This window comes from Anguilla anguilla, chromosome 10, assembly GCF_013347855.1.
Source record: "Anguilla anguilla isolate fAngAng1 chromosome 10, fAngAng1.pri, whole genome shotgun sequence".
NCBI lineage: Eukaryota > Metazoa > Chordata > Actinopteri > Anguilliformes > Anguillidae > Anguilla > Anguilla anguilla.
In genome coordinates this window covers 23,386,725-23,400,875 of record NC_049210.1, presented here as the reverse complement: position 1 = coordinate 23,400,875, position 14,151 = coordinate 23,386,725, and the positions used below count along the sequence as shown (strand labels likewise).

Genomic DNA, 14,151 nt, shown 5'->3' with positions numbered 1-14,151 from the left:
TAAACCATTATTGTTTAACATATGAGTATTTGCTGATGGGTAAAGGGGAAATGAAGGAAGTGATCGTAGATAATGTCGGTTCATTACTGCTGTCTACCTCGGCATTCTCCTGATTTGTTTTGTCTTATGTTTTTTTTGAGGAATTTTTGAGAGAGACCGCCAACGATGTGCACAGACCATAGAGTGTACATAAGAACTGGAGATGGTAGGAGGGGACAGGTGGTGAAGCCTAGGAAGTAACAGGGAAACCGCCTCTACTGCGCATATTTCAGGGCAAAACCGCTTGCTGCTCATTGTAGTTAATGTAGAAGTCCAAGGTGATTTAACAACCAAGGAAAACCTCATTGGTCCATTTTTTGTGATCATAAATTTCATTATGGGCAGCAGTTTCTGGTGGTTGTTGTAGTCCAGAAGTCTTTGGAAAATGTATCCTACTGTAGCCTACGGTGTGAATATAGTTTATTCCACTGATAATGTTTGATGTTGGATCGTTCAGTTGCTAAATAGCCTGCCAGAGGAAAGATAGACACATTCGCACATCCACATTCCGTATCAACACCTGTTTTCATACTCAAAACAAAAGTCTGTTTTGAGTATGAAAACGGTTAGCGTAATTAAACAAACAAAAATGACTTCACACTTCTCTCACTAAAGAGTTGACTGGGCTATTGTTACCAGCCGTGTTTTGGTCTGTGGCCATCTTTGCAGGTTCTGTATCTTCACTGGGCAGTGGTCAACGAAAACGTGTTTTCACGCGTGATTTTAAAATAGTAATCCAGTACTCCATGTTTTTCAAAGAAATTGAGAGCATTCTCATGTGATGGTAATACATCTTGATACATCCAGCAATAATTCCGATACAACTGTTTTGAAATTGATTTAGTTTCAAGAACTAATTATTTCAACAGTTTCGCAACATATGGTATATTAAGGTTAAATAAAATTATCTAAAAAATTAAGAAAAATGAATAATTTGCTAAAATTCTGGGGTTGCAAACTCATAGCAAGTTGAATGTAATGGAAAATGGAAAATAAGTTTTCTTCATCTGCCAACTGATGTCCCTCTCCATAGTCCACCTCCCTGAGAAGCACATCCATGATGGACCTGGCTGGTATGAGGTAGCCCAAGAATAGCCTGATCAGCCTGCACATCTCCTCTTCAAGCCTGTGAATCTGTACTCCCTCTGACTGTAGACAGTACCGGTAGTCACAACAAAATAACAGTGAAATTAGGGCTGGGCGATAAAATTATATCGATAATTTTCACAATAAAATCTTTCACGATAACGATGATAAATTCATGAGATTTATTTTCGATACAGTTATTTATGAGTCTGTTTTCATCTACCTACAAAAACACTACACGAACAGCCAATCGTACAGCAGAGAAACAAACGCATGTGGTTGACACGTTCCCCCCCCCCCCCCCCCCCCCCCACACTCACAACAACTCAGAATGACCGCCTGTGTGGAGTAGCCTACTCAGAAGAAAATGAGCGGGAGCGAAACCGAGTGCAAGGAAACTGTCGCCAAAGACGAAGAAATTGTTCCGAAGAAAGGTCATACCACTTCGGTTATTTGGAAATCGTTTGGCCTACCTGAAGTCTGACCAAGCACAGACCAGCATTAGGTGCAAAATATGTCGGCGACCAGTCCTCAGCAGAACGGGAAACACCACCAACCTCTTCCACCATCTCAAAAGGCACCACCCCACAGAGCACTCCGAAAGCTTGAGTTTGCGCTATCATGCTAGCGTCAGCCTCCCCTCAAGTAGTAGCCAACAGCCCAGCCCTACTGCTAGTCAAACTTCCGAAGTTCGACAACCAACAATCAGCCATTACCCCATATGAAAAGAAATCAAAGCGATACAAAGAAATAACCAGCGCAATTACGTACTGTATCGCTAAAGATATGATGCCTATAAGCACGGTTGAAAAACAGGGCTTCAAGAAGCTAATGAGTGTCATAGATGCTAAGTACGCACTGCCTGGGCGAAAATATTATTCCAAAAAATCACTCCCTCAGCTGTATGCAGAGTGTAGGGGAAAGTTGGAAGAGCAGCTCAGAAATGTCACTCACTTCACTACCACCACTGATATGTGGTCTAGTCGCACGTCCGAACCATACATGAGTCTCACAATACACTACGTCGACAAGGAATGGAATCTTCAAAGCAGATGCCTTCAAACAGCATATTCTCTAGACGATCACACCGCGGAGATAATTGCCCAGGGGCTTGTGGAAGCACTCGCGTCATGGGGACTCAGCGAGGACCGCCAGGTGTGCATTACAACTGACAGTGGTGCAAACATAGTGAAGGCTGTTTCATTAAACAATTGGACACGACTGCAGTGTTTTGGCCACCGGCTCCATCGAGCCATTGGTAAGCTATTAACTATTAAGTGAGATGTGCCGTGAAACATTTGTACACGTATCTTATAATTATTTATGGCCTACTATCTTATTATTCATTAAGGTGTCAATAGGTTAAAGGATAACGCTGGTGTTATTTAATCTTTCCATTAATGACATTGTATGTATTTAGTAAGTGTCAACCAACCTGTTAATTGGCAGCATTCATCAGCTGTAACGGTAGATTCCCAAGTTCGTGTTGTTTAGATTACAGAAGCCATTGGATCCGAAAAGCACCAAAAACATGCAGCATTGTTACGCAAAGTCCATGATCGTCATAATCCATCACAATAAAACAGCTGTGTATTGAATCATTACCGAAACGACTTGGAAAGTAATGCTAAATGCTGATTATGCTCAGTTAGCACTGCCCGTTTGGTTTTGACTCACCACAGCCACCCAAAGTAAAGAGGAAAAATAACATTCTACCGATTATAACGTTACTTTGTTAATAAAAGCAATATACAGATTTTTCACACAAATATACTGGTTTGATAAACGTTAACTGTTTGCCTGTGGAATCCATTTTTAATGATTTTCTCGATAGAATGGGACCCAGTGGGACCCTGTATCTAAGGCAATGAGCAGCTGAATGGACAGTAATTTTAGACTCACTAAAAACAATGATGTAAAATAAGGAAAACATTAAATAACACCAGTGTTATCCCTAAATAATTAAAGTTTCAAAAGCCATTTCATGTCATTAATTATTTAACCTCTGTCCAGTATTCTAAAATGCTATTAGTTTTATTTAATTGTAGTGTTGGCTATACTAGTGTAGTGTTGTGATATTTTTATTTTTATTTCTTCATGTCATCAGTGACTGTTGCTGAGTCTTATTTAACATATTTTCTATATTGTCTTTCTATGTATCTTCAGAGAGAAGTGGTAGAGACAAGAGGATTGAAAGAGCAGTTGGAATATGTAAAAGAGTGGTTAGTGCCTTCTCCTTCTCTTGGAAGAAGAGAGACCTGGCAGCAGCAAAAAGAGGAGCTCAAACTCACAAGATGGTCATAGAGTCGCCTACAAGATGGGGGTCACGTCAAAAGATGGTAGAGAGAGTGCTGGAACAAGAGAAGGCCATCGCACAGGTCTTGTCAGCTGACAAAAAGACCAGCATTTGGTTCCCACGTGGCAGGATATTGTTGTTCTTGAGTCATTCCACAAGGCACTGAATCTACTTCTAGACTTCACCGATGCCCTCTCTGGGGAAGAATATGTCAGTGTATCTTACCTCAAACCAGTCCTGCAACTTTTCAATGAGGAGGTGTTAAAGCATGACAATGATGACAGTGAGCTAACCAAAACCATCAAGACAGTGGACATTGAATATTTAAACGAGAAATATGGTGACATGATCACTGATGACCTCCTGGACGTGGCATCACTGGTAGATCCTAGATTCAAGACCGATTACATAAAGGAGGAGAAGATTGACACCATAAAAGCCAGAGCCATGACTGAGATGTTGGAAGAGAAAGGAACAGGAGCCACAGAAGCAGGAGCAGAGGGAGGAGACACAGAAGCAGGAGCTGAGGGAGGAGCTGCTGCAGCCGCACCTACACCAGAAAAGAAGCAGAAGAAGACACTGGGTAGTTTTTAAAAAAAAATACTACACCAGCACCACATCAGGTCTTACAGAACAGCAGGCTATTGAAGCTGAACTGAACAACTACCTGCTAGCTCCTGATGCAGACAGTGAGACCAATCCCCTGGCATGGTGGAAGATCCATGGAACATCCTTTCCCAGAGTGAGCTGCCTGGCAAAACGCTACCTTTGCATACCTGCCACCTGTTCCCCCTCAGAGCGTGCTTTTAGCACAGGTGGCAACATTGTGTCCTACCATAGGGCAGCTATAAAGCCTGAGACAGTCGACAGATTAGTCTTTCTTGCAAGAAACTTGTAGTGAAGTTGCCAAGAATGTGCAATATTCAAAGAATCTACAGTAGCATAATCATCCTCAACATTTAAGTTTTTATTTTATTTTCTTTAATCAATGTTCAGTATACTACCTCTAAAATGTTTGAGAGACGTTTGAAACAAGGCACTTGATGTGATGGGAATCACAGCAGTTGTTTACATATTTATTGTTTTATTTTTAATCAATGTTCAGTATACTATCTCTAAAATGTTTGAGAGACTTTTGAAACAAGGCATTTGATGTGATGGGAATCACAGCAGTTGTTTACATATTTTATTTTATTTAATCAATGTTCAGTATACTACCTCTAAAATGTTTGAGAGACGTTTGAAACCTGGCATCTGATGTGTTTCGAATCACAGCAGTTGTTTACATATTTATTGTTTTATTTTATTTATTCAGTGTTTAACGTAAAGCCATGTTGGTTCTGTTGAATGTTTGTCACCTATTCGTTCTGATAATAAATAATTGTATATTAAACCATAATTAACCTTCTGGTTTCTAAGGAGAATACTCTTAAAACAGTAAATTGAGCATTATTATTATTCATAAATATGTATCGTGATAATTATCGTCATTGATCAATATAAAAAAACATATTGTGATAACATTTTTGGCCATATCATCCAGCCCTAAGTGAAATAATAAGCATTATCATATGTGATTATTAATCTATTATTCTGACATTATCCCAAGAAGTCATGACACCCACCTGAAAGGCAATATTAAATTCAGCTAAAGGCTTAAGGGCAACACTCAGGAACATAAAGTATGTTTCCATAACTGGACCATGGAGATGGCTTGCCAGATCACAAACTTTGGCATTCCTCTCCATCTCCTCATGACTGTCAAAGTATATATATATAGGGATATAGGGTGGCAATATATGGTGAAAAAATGCAATGGAAACATACCATAATAAATTGTGGAGATATGATGAGTGGAGTTTACTATTACAATCCTACCTGTAGAGCAGTGGTTCTCAACTGGTCTAGCCTCAGGACCCACATTTATCCTTAGTCATTAAGTCGCGACCCAAATTTCTGAAATTTTTGAACCACCCAAATTTATTTCACAAAATAATAGTGCAGTAATACACAATGCCTTCATGCACTGTTTAAAACATGAAATAAACAAAAAAAGTGCAACTAGGGCTAAAAACCCATAATAAAAAGGCAGACTTATCTTGAAATACAGGCATATATGCTTTTTAAACTGATGATACTTCTCAAGTTTCAAGAATCTAAATTGAACTGTATGAAATAAAAAGGCTGACTTTTCTTGAATTAAATAAAAAAAAACTGTAGCAGAGATTAGCCTATCAGGGGATACATACTGAACAGCACTGTATTATGAAGAATATTCAGTAGCACTTTACTTGAACCCTTCACCACAAGGCTGACATAACAGACCTATGTTTGGGGGAACTAATGGGATAACTGGGGATGCTTTTTGCTCCTGACAAGAGTCTCAAAGTCTGGGGTGATGGTAGACAAAGCAACTCTGAGGTCGTGCTCAATGTCCAATCTGTTCCTCTGCTTTGTCTTCAGCTGGACCAGAGCTGAGAAGCTACTTTCACAAAGATAGGTAGTGCTGAATGGTAGGATGATTTTGATTGCATGGGTGGCGAGGGATGGATACTCAGTCATCACAGTACTGCACCAGAACTGGGGGAGGCTTACCTCAGTGAATTTCTTTTTCAGCATCCGATCACATGAGAGCTCCACCAGCTGACTCTCTTCATTGCTTGGCAACGTGACACTTTCCATATCGATTCCGAAGGGATCGCGTACCCAGTCATCATCCCCGCGTTTCTCCAGGAAGTAGTCGTTAAACCGATCCTGCAGTTTAGTGAGATGTGCCGTCACAGTTTTCTTCAGAGCATTTTTGCCTGCGGTGTCCAGTTGTTGTGCCTCACGACAAGCATTGGGAAACATGTCAAGCCTATTTTTGGAAACATGATTCGCCCACAATGCGATCTTCTTTTTGAACGCCTCGATTTTCTCAGACTGTTCAAAAACATCGTGCCCCCTCGCTTGCATAGACACATTTAATGTGTTTAACTGTTCGAACTCATCGGCGAGATAAGCAGCTTGTGTGAGCCACACATCGTCGCTAAACAGGTCGGCAAGAGGTGAGTTGTTCACCAAAAGGAAGGCCGCGATTTCTGTTCTAAGTTCGCAGAAGCGTGAGAGTACCTTTCCCCTCGAAAGCCAGCGAACTTCCGTATGATACAGTACCTGTACATGCTCACTGCCCAGGTCTTTGCACAGCTTTTGAAAGCATCAGGTGTTCTTGGCGCTCCGTTTAATGTGGTTCACCACTTTGATGACATCTTTCAAAGTTTCATGAAGCACTTGCACCATATCCTTGGCTGCTAAGGCCTCTCGATGCAAAAAACAATGGTTCCAAGTCGCATTCGGTGCCTTTTCAAGTATTCTCTTCACCACCCCTGAATGTTTTCCGGTCATGGAGGCAGCGCCATCAGTTGTGATTCCAACGCACATATCCCAGCTTAGGCCCACCGAACCCAAGTACAAATCCACAGTACTGAAAATGTCCTCTGCGGTTGTAGTGGTGGGAAGATCTCTAGTGCAGAGAAATTGCTCCTGCAGGACCCCTTCCCACACATGCCTCACATAAACAAGTAAAATCGCATGGTTAGCGATGTCTGTGGATTTGTCCATCTGTAATGCATAGTGAGCACTTGCCTTGACGCGAGCTGTGGTCTGTTGTTTGATGTCATCGGACATTTCTTCAATCCGCCTACTTATGGAATCATTCGACAGTGGTATGGTCTTCAGTTTATCCACAGCAGATTGATCCAGCACCTCTCTGACCATGTGAACGGCTGCAGGTAAAATAAGGTCTTCTGCAATTGTGTGGGGCTTCTTGAACTTAGCAATACGGTGAGCTATGTGGTAAGATGCACGGAGTGCCTGCTCTTGCTTCGAACATGAAGACGTTAGGCACTTTTGCAATGCCCTCAGCTCCTGGAGTCGTCTTTGAAAGTACTCAACAGGTTTGTCTTTATAAGCGGAGTGTTTCGTTTCTAAATGGTGTTTCATTTTTGATGGCTTCATGCTTTCCTGTGCCAGCACTTCGCTGCACACAACACACTGAGGTTTTGGTCCCTCTCTGTTGTCCTCAATGTAAGAAAACCCATATTCAATGTAGTCGGTGTCGTATTTGTGTTTCGCCATGTTTACAAATGCTCGAATGTTACTGTCATAACAACGCTGGCAGCAAACGCTACTGCACACACTCTGCGTCATGGGAAACGTATGTCCTTCAAAATAAAAGCGCCACATCTGAAATTCTGAAGACTTTTTCCCTCAACTTTTTTTTTCTTTGGACGCACACATTCGCGACCCACTCAAAATGGCCCCACGACCCATTTTTGGGTCGCGACCGACCAGTTGAGAACCACTGCTGTAGAGCATCCCACTGGTTAAGTACTCTCTGTATGCATGTAAGCACACTGAGCCATCTGGTACTGCAGTACCTCAGCAGCTTCAGGTTGTCAGAGTCAAGGAGTCTACAAGGAGTTGTCAAACTCCTTGTAGAGCTCACACCTCTTTGCACTGAAAATGAGAATAATTTTGAGTATTGTAAGAGGTCTCAGATTGCTCATGGTGTAATTATGAGATTAGAGTTATGAGGGTGTGTGTGAGGGAGAAAGAGTGTGTGTGTGAGCATAATTGAGAGAGAGGGAGAGAGAGATGGGGGTAGGCAAGAGAGAAATAGTATACTTTTTTACATTTACCTTTTGTCAAAGTGGGTGTATATCCCAACCAAAATGTCCTTCACTGGATGTTTGGCTGCTTTGATGCCACAACCAGTGGCAAGATGGATAAGGTGGCAAATGCAGCCAAAGGTCCTGGACATTAGGCTGCCTTCCTCTTAGTCTGCTAATAACTGAATTGTGTCTGCCTTTCATTACACTTGCATTATCAGAGTTGAAGGCAATGAGGTTCTCCCATGGAATGCCTCTTTTGCTATTGGAAACAGGAAAACAAAAAAATATGCACAAAATAACCTGACAAAAGCTGCTATGTAAACTTTGATCAAATGAAACTGAAATAAAAATACTCTAGCTGTTATAATTAAATGCAAACTAGGTCCTCAATGCTTCAGGCAACTTTTCATATAAGTTTTCAGCATTACCCACATTGCATATGGGTATTTCAGGGAACTTCGTTGTCACCTCAAGATTGTACTCATCATAAATTCTTGCAAGTATGACAAATTCTTTGTCGGTTTTTCTTTTGTTTGATTTGTCGCACAGCAATGAAAAAGGCTGAGATTTACATATACTTGCTACGTCCTTATCAAGCTCCACAGCTATGGCACCTGTTAAGCAAAAGTGTCCAGTAATTAGGCTACAATATGGGAACATTAGCAAGGATTCAATTAGATTGTCCTTTTTATTTTGAAGCAACACAGTCTATTTCCTAACACATTGCCTAAACTACCACAAATTACTGAAGCCTGGAAAATCCCCCCTATATAGCTTTAAGATCAAGCTTATTAAAATCATAATTATCTTTGGTTCTCAAATGTTATAATATATTAAGTACATTCAAATACGTTTTGTACCTGTTTAACCATTCAAAATAAGTAAGTGGTAGTAGTAGCTATGTGGCTAGCCTTAACGTAGCCATATCTTACCTTTGATGAGTTGCGAGGCTTTCGTTTTTCCCGCTGAGTACTTCCGAATGATGGCAGAGTCGGGGAACATGTCTGCTACACTACGGTTGAAATCATCGCAAAAGCTGAAGGCCACATTATTTTTGGCGCAAAGCATTGACATTTTCAGCTCAGCTTTGGTCACTTGATCTGCCTCAGAAATGTTTCTAGTTATAAATGCAGTCATTGGCGGGCCATGTTTCTGCGCCACTTGGGCGCGCTTATGCATGGCAGATTTGTCATGCTGGCTCACATCGCTTTTTCCTCCGTGTGATACACTAAAATCAGTGTGGCATATTTTACAAAAAGAATGACTTTGACCGACTTTGCTCTTCATTAAGTACGGATAAGCCTCCTCCCATTTGGTGAGATACTTGCACAAACTTTTAACCTTTTTGGCAGGTACTCCCAGAGCCGGCACTAGCGGGTATGCAAATGCAATTGCACAGGGGCCCGATAGGGCCTGTTGAAATGGTGGGGGAAACGCATTGAATAGCCTTTGCGCAAACTCCTCGTAACATCTCAGCTCTGAAAAGTAACTACACATTTTGTCTAATCAGAGAACAATATGTTGATAATGAGGGCGTGCCCGGTAACCGCAGGGGTCTCCGTCAGATAACAGCTTTCATTATTAGGTTTTTGATTGCGGCTGCGCGCATCACTGAACATACAAAGATTACAGTAACGTTAGCTAACGTAGCTTACACGTTTGTTGACAGTTATTTCTCAACAATGCAGAAGTCAAAATCGAGCTTTCAAAAGCGAAAAGACAATAAAAGAAGACTTGAAAATACAGACAAAGAGGCAAGAAATGCCAAAAAGGTCTATTCAGCGTGGTTCACAGGCGCAGTACCAGCGGCGAATTTGTTGCCCACGACTTCTATTGGAGACGATGCTAGTAATGCTAACGTTCCGGACATTCCGATTCTGGAGACAGCATCGCTATCGGCAGATGTAACGTTACCCCAAGTTGAGGCTTCCCTGGAGCCTGAACCATCCACGGTAAATGCACCTCAACCTGAGGCGACACCGTCCACGTCACTGCCGTCAGATGCAACTCAAACGGAGGCTAACGTTACCCCAGAACAAACACGCATGGCAACTCTGTGTACCGGTGCAGGGCCAGAAGAATCAGCAGAGCCACTAGCACCGGAGACCAGTACTAGCGATTTACATGGTAACGTTAACGTTATTGCTATTGATTATTTTGATCCAGCATTGTGGCCTGATGTAATGTCACACGTTTTATGAGATGACATTGTGCGTCAGAAACCTAAGCAGCTCAAAGACACTGATTTTGAATTCCCTCAAACTGATGGGTGCCACTTTATGTCTGCAAATTATGAACACAAGATCTCACTTGAAAAATTTCATTAAGTGGAAAACACTGGAAACCAGACTTCTGAAGAATTGCACTATTGATAATCGTGTTCAAAACGAGATGGAGAAGGAGAGAGCACGCTGGCATGCTGTGCTTTGCGGAAGCGTTGATACCTTGTATGCAGAAAATAATGGCAATTATATGAAGCTCATCAAACTTTTAGCTAAATATGACCCAGTCATGGCTGACCATTTAAGATGGGCTCAGAACAGTAAAGTCCACTATCTCAGTAAAGATAGCCAGAATGAATTTATTACGTTATTAGCAGATGCTGTTTTAAAGAAAATCAGACACAATGTGCAAACAGCTCCATATTACAGTGTGTTAATGGACTGCACTCCAGATATATCGCACAAAGAGCAGCTGTCTCTTATGATCAGATATGTTTCAACTAATGAAAACAAAGTAGAGGTCCATGAATGCTTTTTAGAGTTTGTTACGATTGAAAACACAACTGGAGAGGGACTTACCAATATGCTACTCGCTTGACTTGCTGAGGATAACACAGAAATCGAACACTGTAGAGGACAGTGTTACGATAATGGTGCCAACATGAAGGGAGTCCATCATGGGGTTCAATCGAGAATCCGTGAGATCAACAAGCGAGCGTTATACAGTGAGCACCATAATTCATTGGACAGTGAAACATTTTTAGTTATTTTGGTTCTGTACTCTAGCACTTTGCGTTTGAAATGATACAATGACCATGAAGTGCAGACTGCCAGCTTTAATTTGTAGGTATTTTCATACATATCGGATGAACCATTTAGAAATTATAGAACCTTTTGTACATAGTCCCCCCCATTTTCGGGCATCAAAAATATTGGACAGTTTAACATAATGTAGAATAAAGTAATCATTTTTAATATTTGGTCGCATATCCTTTGCATGCAATGACTGCTTGAAGTCTGCGATGCCTAGACATCACCAGACGCTGGGTATCTTCCCTGGTGATGCTCTGCCAGGCCTATACTGCAGCCATCTTCAGTTCCTGCTTGTTTCAGGGACTTTTTGCCTTCAGTCTCCTCTTCAGCATGTAAAATGCATGTTCAGTTGGATTCAAATCCGGTGATTGACTCGGCCAGTCAAGGATTTTCCACTTATTGGTCATCAAAAACCCCTTTGTTGCTCTAGCAGTATGTTTCGGGTCATTGTCTTGTTGCATGATGAAGTGCCGTCCAATGAGTTTGGAGGCATTTGGTTTTATCTGAGCAGATAAAATATTTCTGTAGACTTCAGAATTCATTGTTCTACTTCTGTCTGCAGTCACATCATCGATGAAGACAAGTGAGTCCGTTCCACTGGCAGCCATACAGGACCAAGCCACAACACCCCCTCCACCATGTCTCACGGATGAGGTGGTATGCTTTGGATCATGGGAATTTCCTTTTTTTCTCCACACTTTCCTCTTTCCATCACTCTGGTACATGTTAATCTTTGTTTCATCTGTCCACAAGACTTTGTTCCAGAACTCTTGGGGCTCTTATAGGTGCTTTTTAGCAAACTGTAATCTCGCCTTTCTGTTCTTCAGGCTTATCAGTGGTTTGCATCTTGTAGTGTAGTCCTGCTGGTGTAGTCTTGTATGCATGGTAGACTTTGACACATCTACACCTGCATCCAGGAGAGTGTTTTTGATCTGTTGGGCTGTTGTCAGGGGGGTTTTCTTCACCATAGAGAGTATTCTCCGGTCATCCACTACAGTGGTCTTCTTCGGTCTACCGGGTCTTTTGAAATAATTGAGTTCACCAGTTGTTTTTTTCTTGTTAATGATGAACCAAACTAGTGACTTGGGCATGCCCAGGGTTTTTGCAATGTTCCTGATCGATTGATTTTCATTTCTGAGCCTTATGACGGTCAGCTTAATTTGCATCGACACTGCTGTCTTCCTCATGTTGTCACACCCCAACAACAATCTCCAAAGGCAATTTCAAAGTCTAGAATCAAGACTAGACATGAACAGCTCTCTTATGCATTCACTAACGACACAAATGAATACACCTGCCTAATGAAACACATCTGTGAAGCCAATTCAACAAATACTTGTAGTACCTTAAAATGGGGGGACCATGTACAAAAAGTGCTGTCATTTCTAAACGGTTCATCCGATATGGATGAAAATACCCTCAAATTAAAGCTGAAAGTCTGCACTTCAACCTCATCGTCATTGTATCCTTTAAAACTCAAAGTGCTAGAGTACAGAACCAAAATAACAAAAAATGTGTCACTGTCCAATTTATTATGGTGCTCACTGTATATATATATATATATATATATATATATATAGTGTGGCTATTAAATAATGAGACTAATGCTGTAATTCAATTTTAATGAAAAAAACTTCATTAAGTTTCAGTTCCTTTTCCTTTCAATATATTCCCCTTCTGCAACTACACACCTCTGCATTCTGGTCTTCCACTGATCAAAGCAGTGCAGTAGGTCTTCTTCTGTTCGTTGTCTCAGAAGCTCCGTCGTTTTCTTCTTCACTTCTGGAGCAGACTTCAAACAGGTTCCCTTGAGTGCAGACTTGATTTTAAGGAAAAGTACTTGACCACCCTCCCTATTCACCTGATCTAGCACCATGCAACTTTTTTGTTTTCCCTAAAATCAAGTCTGCACTCAAGGGAACCCGTTTCGAGTCTGTTCCAGAAGTGAAGAAGAAAACGACGGAGCTTCTGAGACAACTAAAAGAAGACCTACTGCACTGCTTTGATCAGTGGATGACCAGAATGCAGCGGTGTTCAATTAAAATTGAATTACAGCATTAGTCTCATTATTTAATAGCCACACCTCGTATATATATAATACTATATATATATATATATATATATATGCTGTATAGGCATATCTTAAGGCTATTGTCGGGTTTATCTTGTTGCTATGATGGAATACGATTTTTTAGTGGTGAAAGAATATTTTTATGAATGACAAGATAGACAATATTGTCCATTATGTCAAGGGTGGGGGGTGTTTTGTAGATGAGACTGCAGGGAGGGGGTGCGTGTTAAATGAACGACCAGAGCGAATATGGTGGCACTGCGAAACGCTGTATTCGGCATAGTTGTCGTGTATCGTTTACTAATGAAACTAAAACAATGTGTTTCTGTTTTTAACTCACACTTTGGTTGCAGTAGCACCGAATGAGTTTAGTAATCTCGGCACGCCACTAGGGGCTTTGCGCTAAGAGGTTAATATGGAGTTGAACCCCCCTTTGCTGCTGTAACAGCCTCCACTCTTCATGTTAAAACAGGAAAGGGCCTTCCCCAAACTGTTGCCACAAAGTTGGAAGTGCACTATTCTCTAGAATTTTATGCTGTAGCATTAATATTTCCATTCACTAGAACTAAGGGGCCTAGCCCAAACCATGAAAAACAACCCCAGACCATTATTACTCCTCCACCAACCTTCATAGTTGGCAACCGATTTTTTATGTGCTACGTGCTTCAACAATTGCCGATCTTGTTCTGTGAGCTTGTGTGGCCTACTTTTTTTGCAGCCAAGCTGTTGTCGCTCCTTGACATTTCCACTTCACAATAACAGCACTTACAGCTGATTGGGGCAGCTGTAGCAGGGCAGAAATTTGATGAACTGACTTGTTGGAAAGGTGGCATTCTATGACAATGCCACGTTGAAAGTCGCTGAGCTCTTCACTATGACCTGTTCTACTGCCAATGTTTGTCAATGGAGATTGCATGGCTGTGTGCTTGATTTTATGCACCTGTTAACAATGGGTGTGGCTGAAGTAGCCAA

The 14,151-nt window shown here is 41.3% G+C and overlaps 1 protein-coding gene across 1 annotated transcript; it reads left to right on the top strand.

Annotated features, from left to right (window-relative positions):
* Positions 1-1,469: 1,469 nt before the first annotated feature.
* LOC118206296 (zinc finger BED domain-containing protein 1-like) lies at positions 1,470-11,115 on the top strand. The gene is made up of 2 exons (XM_035378799.1): positions 1,470-2,383; positions 3,292-11,115. Exons 1-2 carry the CDS (start codon positions 1,747-1,749, stop codon positions 3,585-3,587), a joined length of 933 nt encoding a protein of 310 aa, XP_035234690.1. The 5' UTR covers positions 1,470-1,746; the 3' UTR covers positions 3,588-11,115.
* Positions 11,116-14,151: the final 3,036 nt, after the last annotated feature.